This window comes from Callospermophilus lateralis, chromosome 20 (assembly GCF_048772815.1).
Source record: "Callospermophilus lateralis isolate mCalLat2 chromosome 20, mCalLat2.hap1, whole genome shotgun sequence".
In the NCBI taxonomy this organism is placed as follows: Eukaryota; Metazoa; Chordata; class Mammalia; order Rodentia; family Sciuridae; genus Callospermophilus; species Callospermophilus lateralis.
In genome coordinates this window covers 7,502,647-7,522,808 of record NC_135324.1, presented here as the reverse complement: position 1 = coordinate 7,522,808, position 20,162 = coordinate 7,502,647, and the positions used below count along the sequence as shown (strand labels likewise).

Below are 20,162 nucleotides of genomic sequence, written 5' to 3'. Positions count from 1 at the left end.
TCTATGAATCAGAGTTCAAACATTTACCCAAATTTAAGAGGAAGGGATGGCAGCCCTCTTGTGCCTGTGAGGAACTCTAAGAAAGATACGGGTATGGATGCCTGATGACATCCTAGAGCCGCCAAAATAGTTTTGAGTGGCTTATGCATATTAAATGAGAGAGAGAAAAAGAAAGGTCCCTGTTTTGTTCAAGCCACTATTATCTTTACAACTATTGACCAAGCCCAACAGCCTCCAACTTTTTGATGAGCCTCCTGCCTCAACCTTTACCCAGCTCCCATTTACCTTCCTTCTGGCCACCAATGAGCTTCCTCACATACAAGGCTGATAATGCCCTCTGCCACCTTGAAGCCTTCAGTGACTTTCCAACACCTCTAAATATAATCCACACTCGTGTGTATTTGTGTGTGAGTGTGAGTTTGTGTGTGTGTGTGTGCACACGTGCATGTGTGTGTATGTGTGTTGCCAGGGATTGAACCCAGGAGTGCACTACCATTGAGCTATATCCCCAGCACTTATTACTTTTTTATTTTGAGACAGGGTATTGCTAACTTGCAGAGATTGGCCTTGAACTTGAGATCCTCCTGCCTCAGCCCCCCAAGTCACTGGGATCACAGGTGTGCACTACCACATCTGGCAAAATCCATACCCTTTAGCATGATGTTTGGGATACTTCATGCCCTGATCAGAGTCCAGTCATGTCTTCTGTCTCACTTCCACCTCTAAAGCCATCCTACACCCTCACCATCCACTTCACTCCACTTCTGGTATCTACAGTCCTACTACCCGAAGCATTCTGGGTGGTGACCTTCAACTTGCCTTTAACACTGAACTCTAAAGTCACCTCCCACAGGAGGCCTTCCCTGATGCCTCCAGGATGAGCTACTGCCTCCAGCGAACTTCAAAGCCAAGCTCATTATGAAATAGTTGTGAGGGGTAGCACTTGCCCCACTGAAGTACAATCACTTTGCAAATCTGTCTGTCTCCCTTGATTGGCAGCTGCTTGAAGCAAGCCTGGAGCCTAATTCACCTTTTTATTTGCAGCTCTTAGTCAATCCTGATTGGAGGAGTAGGTGAACAATAAATGGATGCACTGGGCCTTGCCCCTGGAGATTCAAGATTCTTACCCTTCAACTCTCAGAGCCTCAGGAGATGGCTAAGTTAGAAGCAGGCACAGGAAAACGAGCCAGTGTCTACAAGTGATGCACCCCACTGGTGCAGTGGAGTGGCTGAGGCCTATGGACATCCTAGAAACCGCCACTAGGAGTGGGTCACAGAGCAGCATTAACACAGATTCATGCCTCCTCCTAAGACAGGATGGCGCATCAAGAAAGCAGTGGAAGGGGACAGCCCCACCAGTAGTCTCCTGTCCTCATCTCATCACAAGCCCCACTAATCACAGTCCATCACCTCTCCCTCTAAGGGAAGACTCCAGAAACTGGAAACCATCAGACCTGCTCCAGGGCACCAAGCAGCAGGGCCAGGTGCTAATAATCCATTGAGAATCCCTAGGAGAGAGCATTTCCAGTTATTGAAGCCACTTCCTTACATAAGCCCACCTCCTCCTTTCTTTGAGGGTGGGAAGAGTCCTGACAGTTATTATTATATCCCCATTTTACAGGTGGGAACATGGTTGCCCAAGAGGTGAAGCATGCCCAGGGTCACATAGCAGGCAAGAGGCAGAGCTGGGACCAAGCCCACCTCCCTTCCTGGGAAACCGTTTCCCAGGGGAGCCCAAGTGCCGATGGCAGTAGCAAATTCCAGGAGCCCCTGTGAGAGCTAAGCCCACCCCAGCTCTGAGAATGCCAGGCCCTGGCAGCTGGCAGGGAATGCCAGGCCATTGGCTCCCTCGCATAAGGCCCAGGGCCCAGGGGCAGCCCCCTTTAAGAAGCGCTCTCTTTTCCAGAAGAGCTCCAGTCTTAATTTTAGCTTGGAGGCCTGCCACGGAGGCTTTACCGAGAGGCAGGCTGAAGTTATGTGGGACAGCTGTCAGCCGGCATGCTGGGTGGGGCCTATTTAGCCGGCAGGGGCACAGGCCCGGGGGACCCTGAACTGGTCTCTCTGCTCCAAGTGCTCTCAACCCCACCGGCCACACGGCTCCGATCTCCTCCCAAGGGTCCCCCAGCTTCACCATGATGACCGAAGAGCACACGGATCTCGAAGCCCAGATTATCAAGGACATCCACTGCAAGGAGATCGACCTTGTGAACCGAGACCCCAAAAACATTAATGAGGACATAGTCAAGGTAGGCTGGGCCCTGGGATGGCAGGGAGGGTCTCTGCCACAGGCACCACCATCTTCTCCCAAAGACTCTTTTGTTACCCTATCTTCTCTACATCTCCTCCCAAACAGACAAACAAAAACAGACTTGTTAAACCCCCCAATGAACCTTTAGTATAAACCATCAGAAAAAATTAGTCACATATCATTAGTAGCATATCAGGCCACAATTGGCAGGTCACAAAGAAAATACCTCCTTACTACTCCGAGACTCTCGCCATTCACTCCTGGCCCTTGTCCCGGGAGCAATAGGAATAGGTGGCCAAGTTGGGCTCTTTTCCATGCCAGAAGGCATTTCTGCGGTCTTCACAGTGGGCTCTGGGTTAATCTCCAGGAAGAGCTTCCATCAGGGCTGGCAGCCCCTCGAAGTGACACTCACTCCCCTAGAGCCCTACCCAGGGTCTGTCCCTCATGGCCTACTAGCCATGCTCAGCTATCACCCCAGCTCTCATCTCACCTCACATTTAGGGGGCACAGCAGGACAGAGGCCTCTCAGAGGGTGCCTGGGTCCCTGAAAAGGAATGCTGAGAGTTGTCCAGCTTTCAGGAAGTGTCCCCTGTCACTGCAGCCTGAAGTCGGGCCTCCTTCCTCACCAGGTGACAGGAACAGCCTGGCTGCCTCTAAGCCCATGACCTTAACCCAGCCTCCACCTGAAAACCAAAGGGAACTTTTTAAAAGATAGTTCCTCAGAGTAGGATCCCCAGTCACCAACATTGGAGTCGCTAGAGGGGCTATTACAGGGGAAGATGGCTGGGCTCTCTCTGGGCCTACTGAATACATTAGGATCTCAGACTAGCACTGTCCCACCAAAATAGAGATGTAATGTAACCCATGATACAATGGCCCTATGGACTTCTTTTACATAAACTGTAACATTATCATTTATTATTATCAAATATTATATACTGTATATAATTGTGTGTGCTGAATTTTTTACATGATAATCACACAATGATTTATTTTACACATCTTGTTTTATAAAGTTAGATTCTTTTTTAGAGTAGTCATAAGTTGACAGAAAAATTGAATGAAAGGTATGGGGATTTCCCATATCCCCACCTGCCCTGGAATTTTTAATTTTCTGGCAGAAACATTTACAGAAGAAAAGCCAAACAGGTAAAACTAATTTGAACAATTTTTTTAATGTAAACCTATCTGTCCAAAATAGTATCATTTCAACATATAGTTGACCTAAAACAATTATTAAGGAACTGTTTTATGTGGTATTTCTTCACGTTCTAAATCCAGTGTGTATCTTGTTGATGACATCTCAAAGCGGACACTAAATTTTAATCAGAAATAGATATTCTGTATTTGGAGTTCAAAGACTTGCAATTGAAAATTGACTCACATGCCCAAATTGTTCCAAACATTCTTGAAATTGTTCCCATAATGGAATGGAGGCCCAGATATCAATTAAAATTAAAGAATTTAGAATTTTAGCCCAACATAAGTGCCTAAAGCTGGGGCTACTGGATTCTACGGTTTGGCTAAGAGCTGGTTGTAAGGCACAGCCCTGGGCTGTCATCCTTTACTGGGGCACCTCCCTCATTGGATCAGGCTCTAATCTCTCCAAGTGGCTTTCCAAACCCAACACAATCTGGCCCCAACCTGTTTCTTTGGCTTCCAGCTGCCTGTCCACACACCAGAACACACCCTTTTGACCTGGCCGGAAGGACCCACTTGCTCTCCTCTGAGTGGTGAAGGCCGGGCTCAGTCTTCAAGGTCCAACTCAAATGTCATTTCCTTCAGGAATCCTCCCCCTACTCCTCCAAGCAATCAGATGCTCCCTCTTTGGTGTCCCCCCTTCACTTGGGGCACTCTTCCATGACCTCACAAGAATGTGAAAAGCCACATTGGGGAAAAGGAGGAAGCAAATTTCTCTAACTATAAAGCACTATAGAAGTGTAAAATGTTGTTAGTTGTGGTTTATGCAATGTGGTCTAGCAGGAATAGTTTAAGACTTAACTTTAATAGACCTGAGTTCAAATCTTTTATCTAAAACAACAATAGATATGTCACCTTGGTGTTCTGAGCCTTTGTTTCCCTCTGTTAAATGGTGATCCTATCATTTACCTCCCCCAGGTGAAAGTACAATAGAAATATCACATGTGGGTTAAAAGAGACAAGGGGTTTGGAAGTTTATAACAGTCCCCAGCACACAGCAAGGGAGGGACAAATGTGAGCTGAATAGGGCCTCAAGGTACTTGCAGGTCCTGAGGGCAAGGGAACCAGCCATGGGTCACTGGGAAATGGAGACAAGGATTCCACAGGATAACGTGGTTTCTGAGGGACACCATAATGAGTCACAAGTGTCGAAGGGGCTTCTGGGTCCTACTGAGCTGAGCATGAACCTGGGCCCAGATTGTGATCCAAAGGGAGAAGTGGGGATGCCGCCTCTCTGGAGCTATGAGGTATCCTCTTCTAATAGCCCCACGCCCCAGAAAAACAGTTCCCAAAGGCTAAACAAAAGGCCCTGCAAATAATTATGTTGAGAGGAGATTGTTGTTTGGTATTATTTGAACATTCTCTGGTTTCTAAAGCTATCTGACATTCTCTTGTTTTTAATGAGGAAGAAATCAAATGTTAAAAAATACAGAAAAAATAATCATAACATAGAGTCAGATAAATATACAGATAGGTTCAAGGAGACTTCAGGTTTATGTTATGGTCTGTTAAAGAAGAAAGATAAAGGAAGAAAGCAGAGAGGAGCCTATGGCTAGGAGGGGTGCAGAGCAGCCTGTCTGAACAGAGTGACCTCCTGACAGCCTGGGTGCCTGTCCTCTCATGGGAAAATACAGACACAGGGATGGGAGGAAGGGTAAGTGAGGGAGTGGGTGGAGAAGAGGAACATGTTGTCCCCTCCACCACCAGCTGCTGAAGGAAGAGCAGGAGATAGACCCACTGTGTTCATGGATTTGAGCCGCTACAGAGGGGAGATACTCCTTTTGGGTGATACCCTTGAATCCAGACTGGAAAATGAATACCAGAGAGCCCTGAACACCCAGCAGAATTATACTGTGATCTCCAAGCCTTGGGGCGGGGCCCAGGGCAGAGCTGAAGGTCATGTGAGGCTAGTGCTGAGGAAGTGGGGAGAGCAACCCCCACTCCCTTTCCCACTCACCATCATTGCCAACATCAACTCCTTGCTTCATTACTGAGTATCTGCTATGTGTCAAGCACTGGGCTATCTAAGAGCAGATGCTGTGAGTTGTGTGCAAGCCCCATGTAGGCTCTAGGGGACATAAATGCATGCTCTAAGACCACACCCCACCCTAACCCTCCTGAGTTATTTCTGAGAGGGCTCACTGCTGGCTCCACAGTCCCCCTCTCTCCCTAACTCACATTCTAGCACCAGGACCCTAAAGAAGCCAGGCATGCCCCCTAAGTGCCATGCAACGCCTGCAGCTTCCAGATTCTACTCCTCTTTCCCCAGGTGCTCCAAGGCAACCCCTCAGAAAGGACAGGAGATAGGCCTGATCCCAGCCTTTCCCATGATACTAGTTCCTACCCCATATCTAATGACAATCAATCATAACACCTTCCCTCTTCAAACAACACCCTTCTGCCTGTCAGCTCAAGCTAAGACACAGCCAGAGGAAGCATCAGCATTTAGCACCTTCCCCAGTTCTGCACACTCCTGCTCCCAGTTTGGGTGGATCCAGGACACCTGTCACTCAAAGGAGGAACTACACTTAATGCCTCACCTTGAAAAGAATTCAATCCAATAAGGAAGCCGTGACTAGAAAAATGAGACTATACAGGGGAAGGTGCTAAACGCTATAAGTTAATGCCAGATGAAGGGTGGGGGGAGTTAGGAGAGGAATAGATTACAGATTATTTGCATATAGTAAAATGGGGAGCCAGCCTCATGGGGATTTAATATGCAAGGTGCATTTTCTAAAAATGAGAAACATAGAAAATGTGGGAAGGGGACAGGCTTTCAAGAATAGGAAAGAGAATGAGCAAAGGTGAGAATGTACGGTGCAGAGTTGGTGAATGTGAGGGCCAGGTATTACCCTTCCTTCTTCTTCTGTGCATGGCAGACATTATTAATGAGTCCCAGCAGGAAGCCAGGCCTCATTAGATAGTCAAGAGTTATAGCACAACAGATTAAATTTCTTTACTAGTCTGACTGCAGAATAATAAACTGCTGAATGAGAATAGGACAGAGCAGCCAAAAGGGAATTTCTTGGGGTAGAAAGCAGAAAGGGCAGGTTGAGGCTAGATTCACAGTTCCTTTCTTCTGGGATGTCTTGTCCTCTGTCAATGACCTTTAAGAAGAGCTATGTTGAACTAACACCAAGATTTTCTGACTTAGTGTTAGGGGGATTCCTGAGAGTCAACTGGTCTACAATTTTCAAAATGTGGCCCACTTTCTTAAGGAGGACACAGATCCCTTGATCCTATCACTAGAAGTTCTTATTCAGCAAAGCTGGTAAATGTTTTGCATTTTTATGTTCAAGTGTCAGCAAATACATCTACCTCAGCCTATAGAAGACAGTTTTGGAGTCCAGAGTTATCATCTCTTTTACCTAAAGACACACTGAATCGGTTATCAATTACTGTATGACAAATCACCCCAACTATTTTACGGTCACTCACAATTCTGCAGGTTGACAGGGCTCAGCTGGGTGGTTCTGCTGGATTAGAGAGGCCCTCTCATGCAGCTTCAGTCAGATAACACTGAGGCTAAAATCACCTAGGGGCTCCAAGATGGTTCACTCATATTCCAGGGCATTGTCAAACAGAGCTCTAAGGTGGGCTCAGTCAGGATGCTGGAATGGTTGAGCATCTCTTTGTGGTAGTTTGGAATCTCTCCCTACATATGGCCTCTCCATCAGTCTCTAGAGGAGGTAATGGCAGTGGGCTTCTACAGCAGAGTACAACAGTTGACTTCTAACACCACCAGTCTCTAACAGCAGGGTATAAAACATGGTGGCTATGGGCTCCCAAAAGCAGAAGCTGCCAGGCCTTCTGAAAGCTTAGTTCTGGAACTGGCACAGCATTCCTTCGGCCACATTCTGGTGGTTACAGGCAATCACACAACAAGTGTAGACTCAAGATGAGATGAGAGTAGCCATGGGCATAAACACTGAGAGGCATGACTCATCAGGGGTCATCTCTGGAGACTAGCTAGTCACACACTAAATGGTACACACATCCTAGAACTCATCCAGGGCCTTTCATTTGTTCCCTATTTCAGCTTTCACTTATTTTCACTTATTCACCTATTTCAGCACAGGCTGAGAGGGCAGGAGAGAGAAAAGGAAGAGCCCAGAAGGAAGACAAGTACCAGGCCTCCCTGGGATACTGATGAGGTCCTTCTGGAAGGTTCCTTTCTCTCTTCTTGCAGTCCTCTTCTTGCATCTCTTTTACGTGAACCCATGAACCCCAGTCCCTTTATGCTCCAACCCAGGTGCTCCTAGTACCCCACTAGGATGCTCTTTATCACAAGCTCCAGATGATGCCTGGTTACCTCCTATGCTGTGTTCTGTGTCTCATCCTCCTGGACGTCCTGAATCCTGTGGTGACCCTGGGCTAGGACACAGCAAAGGAGACTCGGGCCCATTCTTTGTTGTCAGGCTGATTTGGGCATCACTCTGCTTGGCCCTTATATGAAATAACAGATATAAGATACATGGCCAGAACTGACATCTATGAGGGTCAAATGCATTGTGGGTGTCCCTATGGTCACCCCAGATTGTAGAGAATTCCATTATTATCATATCTAACAAAAGAAGCAAAGCTTTACCATTTTGAAGCTGTTTTGCAGCTATTACCTCAGTTTAGCTTCTAATTTTATCAGCCAGTGCTTCTCAAATACCTGGGTGAAGGGCTGCTTTTACTAAGACTGCTCTGATCTGTTGTACAACAATACTTTTGTAAAATGCCATAAAAATTAACTACTCAGGAAATGAAATGAAAAATAGGCATACAAATACAAGCTCCAATTCTTTCTTATTATTGGATTTAACAGACATAAAATTACTGTATCAAAGTTTTTTGAATATTTCTAAGTGCTTTTTCTCAGTTTCTACTGACCTTGCTGGGATAGGATGGAGGAGACACTAACTTCCTTTAAATTGTAAAGTAGCAAGTAAAAAAATGGAATCCAGAAAATTAGACCAACTTGCTTGATTCTCCTGGTTCCAGAGCTAGTCCCATCCACTGCGGATCTTGTCTCAGTCCTCTCTGTGTAAAGTTAAACAAACAAATAAAATCAATAACAAAGAGAGAAAAAAAATACCCTAAGGACCAGAGAGGGAAAGCACCATGCCCCAAATCACACAATTACTCAGTGGTCAGTAGAGAATGGAACCATAGAGCTATTTACCTCCCTTTTGAGATATTTTATCTGAACAGTCCAGGGCCCTGGATGCCCAAGGCCTGAGTCATGCAGGACTCTGGGGAGGTATTTTTGACAGGAGTGACTGCTGGCCTCCCTGGAATTCTAGGCAACTCCACGGCCTGTATTCCTCCACCCTCTCACAGTCTGTGGGGGCCTTGTGGGCTCATTCCTATTAATCAACTAGCTTTCTTGCTGTTCCAAAAAATAAATATGCCAGAGAAAGGGACACCAACTGAATGAGCAACCATTGGTCTCCCCCTTTGACTCTTCACCCTCTCTCCAGCAGGACAAATAGCCCCAAGGCTCAGCCAGTGAATTGAGTCCCCCATTTCCCACCCTCCGAGCAAAAGCCTCTCCACCTCCTGAAAGGAATTAAGAAACAAAGTCACTGTGTGCTCCTGATACGCTGGCATCACTGCCTAGAGCTGCTTGAGCAGAGTCTTCAAATCATCTGTCTCCCCACACTAGCACATTGTGGCAAAGTTCTTTTAATGCTCAAATCTGAGTTAGGGGAACAGTGGCCTGCTCTCAGCAAAGCACAGCCCTCTAATAGCATACTTTCTGATTCACAGAAAACAGGGCCGTTATCTCGTGCTCAGCACTCAAAGGCAATCCCTAGAAATAATTCAAATGTCAGCACCACTGTCTTCTGCAAAGAGATGACAATTAAAAGACACAACAGAGAGGTCCTTGAGAGTGGAATTATGACTACAAACAGAAAATGAGAGCAAGGAGGATTCCATCCATCTTACCATCTCAGAGTGAGACCCACACATAAACATTTATGAGTCGGTAGGTTGCTGAAGAATGGTCATTTGTGATCTGGGATGTCAACAGAATTTTTGAGGTATATTTTCATAGAAATTCCAGAGGATTTGAACAAATAATTGCCATCAGTGTGTACTTATCATAAGCGATATATTATGCTAAGCACTGCCCAAGAGGTGGTATGAGGAAACAAAGTGGATACTCCATAAATACTTGTTTGAATACATGGGTGGATAGATGGATGGATGGATGATTGGTTGGTTAAGAGGAAAGAAAGACTGATGGGCAAGTGGATAAATGGATAAGTGAATGGGTAGGTAGAAGTATGGGTGGATGGAGGAAGATGGGTAGGCTGATAGATGGACACATGAAAAGGTGGCTAGATGGTTGGATGAAAAGATAAGTAATAGATGAATGAATAGATGAACAGATGGTAGAGTATAGATGAATGGATGAATGGATGAAAGAAAAATTATCTCTATTCTTCACAATAAGAAAAAAATGGCAGCTCCATTTTATAGATGAAGAAATGAAGCTCGAAAAAATTAAGTGACCCTTCAAAGTCACTCATCTGGTCAGCATCTGCTCTGGATGCAAATCCACCTTTGTACTCCAGCTTCCTGTTGAGGAAAGCACTCTAGGATGATCTCCAACAACAGTTAAATTCATCAGCTTTCTGTTACTAGAATAAATACCTGAAATAACCAACTTACAAAGAGCAAAGGCTCATTGCGGCTCACAGTTATGCAGGTTCCAGTACATGATTGGTTGGCCCTATTGCTTTGGGCCAAGGGATTTGTGACAAGATAGTAAGTCATAGGGGAAGTGCACTATGAGCGAGCCATTTACTTCATGGCAGAGGAGTGCAGGAGAGACAAAGGAAGGGGAAGGGCCCCATTAATCTTTTCAAGGACATATCCCCAATGACCTAAAGACCCCCTACAAGGTCACACCTCTTAAAAGCTCCACTACCTCAAAATAGCACCACCCTGGAGACTATGCCTTTAATACATGGGCCTTTGGGGACATTTAAGATTCAAACTATAATGACAGCTAGCAGTTCCTAATCAGGTATTCTGTGCCAGTGTTTTAAGTATTTGCCTTAATTTATTTAATTAAATTCTTGCCTTAATTTATTTAATCCTCTGACAACTACTGTAAGACAAAGCTGGGAAAACAAGGCACAGAAAAGCTCAATGACTTGCTCAAGGTCAAATCCAGTCTGTCTGCCTGCCAAGGCCAAACTTCTGAGGGGACAGTCACCCTCTCTGATAAACACAGCACAGACAGAATCTACTTTGGGGTTGACCTTAACTGAGACAGTGGATTAGAGTCACGATGTCTAAATTCAATCTGGCCCTGTGATGCTGGCCAGGCCCCCGCTCTGGGCCTGACTGCCCACCTGAAGTCAAAGAGGCAGGTCTGGGTAATCTGTGAATAGGGAGGTTCTGTTCTAAGGACACTCACTAGAAGACTGGATGGGCCACCAGGTGCTGAGCAGAGGAAGACAGGAAGGAGCAGTAACTGATGGAATGAGGCAGAGATGCAAGGCTCTATCCGAATGCCTATCTCTGCTGGAAGGTTTCTGAGGCCACACAGCATCTCTAGAAGCCAGTCCAAGAGGTATCAGGCACAAGACAGGCATTGGCCAATACGGGGGTAGGGCAGGTTGCTGAGATCAGAACTTCTCAGTTGGCAGGATCCAAGCCCTGGGCATTTGACTGAACAGACCCATACATAAGCAGGCAGATTATATGCCCAGTCAAGTTTGGAAGGGACTCCAGGGGTACTCTCCTCACCTTCTCCAGTTTAAAAACTCCCTCGAGAAATAGCAAGTCTAGATTTTTGTCCCATATAAACCAGATGTAGAAGATTCCAGCCCTGCACTGGGGTTATCACTCAGTGATAAAGCACTTCCCTGATATGTACAAGACCCTGGGTGCTATTCCCAGCACTGCAAAACAGATAAAAAAATGATGCCATCTCTTTCCATCCAGTCTCCAAAGCCATGAGATGTTCCCAACCAACTTGGGCCCTCTTATCCAAATATCTAGCATCTGTCTTTTCCATCTCTGCTCCAAGACCCATGGTTTTCCCAGGTTTTCATCCATCCACCACAACCTGGAAGTCCTTTAGGAAGAAGTTACATACTTCTCAGAAGTTTAGGCCCATATTCTTCTCTTCTCCCATCCATGGGGTCATCTAAGAGGTTAAGCCATCTCCATCAAAACAACCAGGGGCTAAGATTATACAGGGAGGGAATCCTGTGGCCCTGCTGACTCTTCATCCTGCAGCCTAGAATCTCATCATGCAAACTTTGCTGCCCATTAATCTACTACCCTAAGTAGGACCTCATCCTAAGCTGTCCCCATCCAGGATGTATAGGAGGGTCCATGGATCTGAGATCTGGTGCAAGAGCTCAGAACTGAAAGCCATATGAGAAAAGGGGATCCAAGATTCCTTGAGCATCATGGTTCTATGCACTCCCTTTCCCAAAAAGCATTATTCTAAAAAGAAATGCACCAAAGCAATACTTTTAGTATTAAACAGATAAAAATCAGAGACAATTTTTTGTTGTTCATTTTTTTTCTATTCTCTTCATTTTCTATGATATGGCTCTGTCTTTTATAATGAAAAGTAATTGTAATAATAACTGCACATTGGGGAAGGAATCATCTCCCCACAGCCACAGTGGGAAAGGAAAGCCCTGGAAGACTGAAATCGGATCTCTGGTCTCATCTGCTCACATAGGCCTCTCCCATTAGTCTAATTAGTCTGTGATTTTATTTAACCCACTTTTATTAGACAGGAAATATCTCAGACAGGTCTAAGACTGCATTAGTCAGCTTTTTGTCACTGTGACAAATACCTAAAATAATCAACTTAAATGGAGGAAAGGTTCGTTTTGACTCATGGTTTCAGTCCACAGCTTCTTGGCCTACGGTTTTGGGCCTGTGGTAACACAGAACATCATGGCAGGAGCACATCATCAAGGAGGCCTATTCACCTCATGGTGACCCAGAAGCAAAGAGACAGAGGAAAAGGAGGGGCTGGTGTTCCAATATCCCTTTCAAGGGTACCCCCACCCAATGGCCTAACTTCCTCCCACTGGGCCCCACCTCTTGAAGCTTCTACCACCTCTCAGGAGTGCCAACCTGGAGACCAAGCCTTCAACATGAGGGTCTTTGGGGGACACTTAAGATCCAAATGATATAACAGGCATTTCTATATTTTCTCACAACAGCAAACAGCTCTTCAGCCTCCTAGTTGGTAAGATGTCCTGGTCATACCACTGGGTTCACCCGTCATCAAGCCCTAGTGTACATTCAGAGCTTTTCAATTGTCTCATGAATTTAAAAGCCTTCCATCCTTTCATCCTGGAGAATACACTGAAATGTGGGTCGTTACCTCTACTTTACAGAGAAGGTAGAGAGGATGTAGTGATGCTAAATGACATCACCTGAAAGTGACCAGCTAGGATGATGTTTAATGCACAGCAGGAACCCCAGAAAGGTTAGGTAAATGGCTTGGCTGAAAGTTACCTTTCTTTTATATCCATTGATTTTTTTTTAATTTCCCACATGAGGCCTCAGTCACTTCCTCCATGGGTTGTATGAACTGAAGTGAGTCCCCACATTCCTAGGGAACAGGGAAGAAGGCCTATAGTTACTACAGAGCTAGGACAAGGAAAATGAACTCAGCCTCCTCCAAGAGGCTCTTCAGGCAAGGTTAGCCACACCCAGTTTCAGACACCTTTATAGCCAGTGAAGCTTGCTCCAGAAATGGACCTCACTTTGCCACAGGTCAGAGTAGCTCCTTTCTGTACCTATGCACCTTTCTCTAACTGACTACCACTACCTTACACCAGGGACCAACATGTCCTAATTGGCCCTGCAACATCCTCACTCCCAGCCTTACCAATTGCCCCAACAGCAGCAGCCAGAATGAGCTGCTTGGAACCCAGATCCTACCAAGTCACCCCAGACTAAAGCCCTCAAAGGGCCACAGAACTGAGAGAGCCCAGCTTCACTCTCCAATCTCCTTTCTGGTCTTGCACTTGGCCTTCCAGAAGTACTTGCATCTCCTGAGAGCCCACACTGTTTATCCCAATAGCTCCTAGCAGTTTCTTCTCCTTCAGACCCAAATATTATTTTCCAGGGCATAACTCCCTCTCTACCTGATCATCTTCAGATATCAGCTTCAGCTAGATGTCTCTTCCTCTAAGAATTTTCTTTAACCCCTGCTCTGAGTTAAATGCCCTGCTTGGGGGTACATTTCCCTTATTCTCCCCTTAGCCTGACACTTATAACTGCCTACCATAAGCTCCATGAGGGTAGGAACCTGTGCTTGTTCACCATTCTATCTACAGGTGCTCAGCACATCCTTGCAGGATGAATATGACTATTCAACTCCCTTAGGATCTTAAAATAATAGAATTTGGGAGCTTCGTAGTGAGCTTTCTTTCCCTGTAACAAACACCTGAGATAATCAATTTATAAAGAAATAATATTTACTTTGGCTCACAGTTTTGGAGGTTCCAGTCCATGGTTGATTGGCCCCATTGCTTTTGGTGCTGTGGCAAGGCAGCATATCATGGCAGGAGTGGAGCAAAAGTGCTCATCTCAGGGCCATGAGTAAAAAGAGAGAAGGCAGGGCCAGGGTCTCACAGTTCCATTCAAGGGCACACCCCCAATGACCTAAAGACTTGTTACTAGGCTCCACCTCTTAAAGGTTCCAACACCTCCCAGCAGCATCATTCTGGGGACTAAACCTTTAATACATGGGCCTTTGGGGACATTCCAGACCCAAACTATAGCAGGACTCATGTCTCTAGCACTGCCTCAACTTACTGTTGGCTTTGAGCAAGTCACTGGACTTTCCAGGGCCTGCTTATCCATCTATAAAATGAGGAGGTTGGACAAGCTCTTCATTGTACCTCACTATTGCAGCAGGGGTGACTCCAGCACAGGTGGGCACTAGCAGCACTGACATCATGAAAATTTGTTAGAAGTGCAGAGCCTTGGGCTCAGCCAGACCTGCAGTCAGAATCTTCTGCGGATGGGGTTTGATGAGCCCACCCAGGGGATTCTGAGCCACACACATGAAAGCTTGATAAGTGGGTGGATGCAGTGCATTGAGGATCTCCCATCCCGTCCCTGCAGGTGGATTTTGAAGATGTGATTGCAGAACCCGTGGGCACCTACAGCTTCGATGGCGTGTGGAAGGTGAGCTACACCACCTTCACTGTCTCTAAGTACTGGTGTTACCGCCTGCTGTCCACGCTGCTCGGCGTCCCACTGGCCCTGCTCTGGGGCTTCCTGTTCGCCTGCATCTCCTTCTGCCACATCTGGGCGGTGGTGCCATGCATTAAGAGCTACCTGATTGAGATCCAGTGCATCAGCCACATCTACTCTCTCTGTATTCGTACCTTCTGCAACCCAGTCTTCGCTGCCCTGGGTCAGATCTGCAGCAACATCAAGGTGGTGCTGCGGAAGGAAATCTAAAGCCAAGTGGGGCAACAGGGCTGGTGGGGCAGGGAGAGTCAGGGCAGGCTGGCTCCCTAGGTGCTGCTCCATGGGAGGTGCTGGAGAGTTCTTTTCTTTAGGGACTGCTCAATTCCCACCCCAAGATGGGAGCACACAGTATAAGGAAGCCAGAAAGAAAAGAGCCCAGCTACAAAAGCACTGTGGCTCTTCACTCTGCCCCAACCCTGCCAAGATGCCCCCATGATTGGGGCTGGGGGAAGATGGTTTTCTAAGAGGCAGCTACTGCAAGTTTTTGCATTCACTTGTACTGTAACAGCGTAAACCAGAATCAGTTCCCACTCAGGGTCAACCTGTCCACACCTGAGAAAGAGACCAGTGACTGTTGGTGTGGGAAGGGTGGCTCCAATAAAGGGTTTCAGCTGCACTGAGGGAATGCTGTGCTTTGTTTGTGTCTATAAGGTTGGTATGTGCCCTGACCAGTCCTGGAAGTACATTTCACTCCCTGAGAAGAAGTGTGGAAAGTTGGTGGGACAGAATCAATAAGTTTTTCTTGGGATTCTACTTGTTTACTGGATAACTGTTCTGCCATGTTCATTGGGAGATTACTTACAAATGACTTCAATTGTCTCTGAGTCAGATAATGATACCAATAGAGGAAGATGGTCCATGAGCTGGCAGGATGGATATACTTAGGACAGATATACCTCAGGGCAGGGTTCAGCGTCAAATCTTTCTGAACTGCTGAGTCTTTGGCTCACCAGAGACTAAGCCCTGGCATATCTGGCCTTCCCACTTGGTATGTGCACTTCTTCATCCCTAAGAGATGTGAAATCCCATGTGTGTCTGTGTGGACTCATCATGGGGATAAAAGCAACAGAACTGACATGCCCACCTCTCTCCACCCTCCTAATGACAACAAGAAACACACACACACGCGCACACACACACACACACACACCCCCAGCAATCTTACCATTCTTAGGACTGCTTTTCCCAAGCATGCTGTCCAGAAATTAGTCCTCAAAAAAAAAGTAAAAATTAAAATTACAAAGGTTAGGGAGGTTAGTTTCTGTAGCCAAATTTGTTTAGAAATGCCATATGTTTCTCTTGGAGACTTTCAGTAGACATTAAATAGCACATTAAAGTTCCTGACAAGTTCTGCAATAAAGAAACCCATTTAGGCCATATTATCCCCAGCCCAGATTCTATTTAACCTCTCTTCCTTTTTCATAAAACATAATATCTCATAAAATTAAAGTTCCAAAACACTTTACAAGTTGACAGAGGCATTACCTCATTGGTGCCTTGGCCACAAGCCCAAGGGGTCTTGGGAAACAGTGTGTTAGAGTCAGGACACAGGAGGATTTGGTTCTGGTATCGCCTCTGTTCCTAGTTCCTTTCTCTGGCCTCAGTGTTATTATCCATGAAAATGATCTCTATTTCAGCTCTAAAATTTTGCTCCTGTTTTTGTTTTTAATCTAAAATCTAATGTGATTTTCAAATGTAGAAAAGTTGAAAGAGTTTGCAGTGAACACCTGTATACCCACCATCTTGGCCCTATGATTAACATTCTACTGCCCTTGCTTTATCACATTTTTATCTGTCCATCCATTTTATCTGTAGTCTCATTTTGATGCATTTTTAAAGTAAGTTGTAATGTCAGTCTATTTTACCTCCAAACACTTCACCATTCAATCCTTTCTTTCGAAGATGAGAAAAATGACAGCTCAGAGAGGTCAGCAGACTCTCTAAAAGTTGCACAGTCAGCAGGCGTAAGCACTGTGTTCCCAGACCACTACTCTGTGCTCTGCCCTGGGGCTTGACCACATTCTCTAGTGGACTCTGCAAGCCCTGGATCCTCTTGCTGAAAAGGATTAAGGCTGGTGTTATATCCTCCTTGAAGGATCTGCCCTTTCAAACGCCCTTCTCACAATCATTGGGCCATCAGTTTCAAATCTGTAATCTTGGGTTAGACAGAAGTTCTCACCACAGTGGTATTTGCTATAACTGCATTGGACTATGGCTCCAATTTTTCCAGGCCACTCTTTCTTTAAGGCAGACTATGCCAGGTGCGCAATGATCCATGAGATTCGTAGAATTGGAGGAAGGATGCATATGTTAGGTATATGTACATCTGAAGAGTTCTGTCCCCTCTAGGAATCCCACTGAGAAGCAGCAGCAGAGCACATTGCGGGTGTGATGAGAAAAGATTCCAGGTAGAAGGACAGAGAAGTCCCTCTTATGCTCTGTATGCATTATCAGCAACTTGTGTTTAAACTGCATGTTCTGGGGCCCCAGCTTCAGAGACTGATTCAGTAATAGGGCCCCAGAATCTGCATTTAATGCAAATCCATCCATGATTCACATGTGAATTGCAAATTCCCCTTTAAGAATTATTTGTCAAGGTCCTTTCAAGGTAACAAAACAGAATCCAGTTATCTCCAGAGTCAGACTGTGGGTCATGTGGATTCAGGTTATATCACACAAAAAGGTTTTTTTCAGGGTCTTAGAGTATTTTCCAACAGACCAATACATGTACCTGGGATTCTGGAGAATGGAACCAGGACCCCTTTTTGTCCCCTGCCACAACCCATGCACCTGCATCAGACAGATGACTGTGTAGCACTAAAGGAGAAATGGAGTCTAAAAACAACCAGATATGGTGCCTCTTCTTGGAGGGAGTAACAAGACAAAGCAGTGTATGAAAAAAAAAGATGTTTATTAAGTGCACCTTTTACAAAGCAGACATATCATGATTGGCCACATCACTCACCAGTTAGCACAGTACACAGGAGTACCACAGGAGGTCACCACAGTGAAACAAAACCAACACTGCATGTTTAGTGGTATATCATTGCAACTGGATACAAAAAAAAAAAGAAAAAAGTGAAGAACTCTGAAACCAGGATCTTCATCAAAGGCATTATGTCCCCTTGCATTTTCAGAAATGGTGACTCATAGACTCATCTCCAAAAGGAGATCACATTTGCAGAAGATTTTTTTTTCAGGGACTAAAGAAATAATGCTCAGGGTCTACACATTCACTTTTGATGATGAGAACTCTGAAACACTCCAGAAGGCTCCAGCTGACTGGCACCTCCAGTCATGCACATGGTTTGTGAATTGGTCTGAAACTGTAGGAAGAGGCAGGTGCTGGGCAGACCTCGGGCAGGGGGTCTGGGAAAAGACATAGATAACCAAAGTCCAGGGAGCATTTTGGACCTCTGCACTCATTCTTCCAGACTTAGGTTGGAGAAAGAGACAATGAAAATTATTCTCAGGGATGAGATTGGGAGGGGAGAGATATAGATCCAGGAGTGTAGTGGAAATCAAATGTCACTTATATACCATGAAACACAGACTCTGCTATCATTATGAGACCCCAGGTACTAGTAAGGGCTTTCATATGAAGAGAATGATGACCTATTGGGTTTGATGCCTAAGATCCTCACAACTCCAGGGTCCCAGGAAGGTGACTATCACCTTGGTCCTCATTGACCTCAGTTGGCTCCAAGGATGGCAACTTCTCAGGAACAGCAGGACCAGAGCATTTGCAAGGCACAGACCCCATCACCACTGCATTTGCACCCCAAAGCTCTAAGACATGGGCACAGAGACCCAAAAATAAGCATCCTGTTAGCTTCCCAAAGAGGAAGGACAGGCTGGTGTTGGCACTCTGAGCACGTGTCATAGCACCATGGTGCAAGGTCTGACTCCAAAGATGGTATTGCCTTCCATCTCTGGTTGGTACTGAAGATCTGTACTAAATTGTAAGAGGTTGAGCACTGGCACTTCAGTATGTGCCTCTCCTCTCCCAGAACATCTAGACCATGCTGGCTCATTTGTGTGCATTGTGTGTGTGTGTGTGTGTTATGGGTGTGTGTGTGTGTGTGTGTGTGTGTGTGTGTGTGTGTTATGGACCTGTGGCTTTTGGAAAGTGCTCTTGCTGTATCTCAATAAATTAAAAAAATGTGTATAGTTATTCAAAGGTGCCCCAGAGTGCACTAAGCTGACCAGTCCCAGACAGAAAAATCTCTAATCAATACTGTCCTGTATTTAATGACTAAAGGAATTTCTATTTCTTAGACATAGTCAGGTCCTATCCATGGGCTGAGAGGACATTTGAGAACATGTTTATGAGAAAAGCAGAACCTTTGAGGCCCTTGGAGAATTGCTATTCTAAATAAAACAAGACCATCTACAGCTACAAGTGTCCCCTGTGCCTTTATTAAAGCCAGATGAGGGCGTTATCACCACCTCTGCTGTTGGCCAAAATGGAAACACGCTCTCTTGCAGAAACTCAGAAGCGGTGAGTCACATAAGAAACAAGAGCTCAGCGAGGTAAGAAATTCCAAGCAATTCATCCATCATGCTGGCTTTCCCTGAATTCAACTGCAGAACATTTTTTATTTTGTATCTTTTACATGTGCAGTTCAGATACACATTTAAAAAAAAAAAAACCTGAAAGTTGGTTCTCAAAATTGTGCACCAATTCCAGACCATTTTCACCACCCAAAAAATGAACCCAATCCTCTTTGAAGTTGCTCCAATTTCCCATAGCTTCCAGCCTCTGAAAACCTTTACTCAATAGTCAATTTCTGTAGATTTCTATAGATTTATCTGGACATTTCAGACAAAGAGGATCAAACAATGTGTGGCTTTTGGAACTGTTTTCTTTTACTCAGCATTTTTTTAAGGTTCATCCATGTTGTAGTATAAATTGGTACTTTAAAAAAATTTAATATATATTTTTAGTTGTTGACAGACCTTTATTTTTGTGCACTTATTTATATGCGGTGCTGAGAATCAAATGCAGTGCCTCACACATGTTAGGCAATCACTTTACTACTGAGCCACAACCCAGGCTAGTACTTCCTTTTTATGGCTAAATAATTTTCCACTGTATAGATAATTTTTTAATCCATTCATCAGTTGGTAGACAATTGGGTATTTCTTCTTTGGGACATTAATAAATAATGTTGTAGTCAACACTGGTATGCAAGTTTGGGTATGTATATATATCTTTTCATTTCTCTTAGGTTTAAACCAAAGAGTGGTACTTCTAGATGCTATAGTCATTCTATGCTTAACTTTTTGAGGAACTGCCAAACTGGTCTCCACCATGGCTGCATCATTTGCATCCCCACTAGCAATTTCTGAAGGTTCTACTTTCTCTACATCTTTGTCAACACTTCTTATTGTCCAGCCTTTAGACTGTAGCCATCTTAGTAGATGTGAAGTAGAATCTCACTGTGGTTTTGACATGCATTCCCCT

General features: G+C 45.1%; 1 protein-coding gene across 1 annotated transcript; it reads left to right on the top strand.

Moving 5' to 3' along the window:
- The first annotated feature begins 1,987 nt into the window (after window positions 1-1,987).
- Window positions 1,988-15,311, top strand: Cav3 (caveolin 3). Its single transcript, XM_076841133.1, has 2 exons — window positions 1,988-2,246; window positions 14,564-15,311. Exons 1-2 carry the CDS (start codon window positions 2,133-2,135, stop codon window positions 14,903-14,905), a joined length of 456 nt encoding a protein of 151 aa, XP_076697248.1. The 5' UTR covers window positions 1,988-2,132; the 3' UTR covers window positions 14,906-15,311.
- The last annotated feature ends 4,851 nt before the right edge of the window (window positions 15,312-20,162 follow it).

Bases quoted from the DNA above. Each gene is read 5' to 3' on its own strand.
- Cav3 (XM_076841133.1), top strand. From the start codon at position 2,133: ATGATGACCGAAGAGCACACGGATCTCGAAGCCCAGATTATCAAGGAC. The intron at 2,247-14,563 runs GTAGGCTGGGCC...CCGTCCCTGCAG, and splicing joins TTAATGAGGACATAGTCAAG to GTGGATTTTGAAGATGTGAT.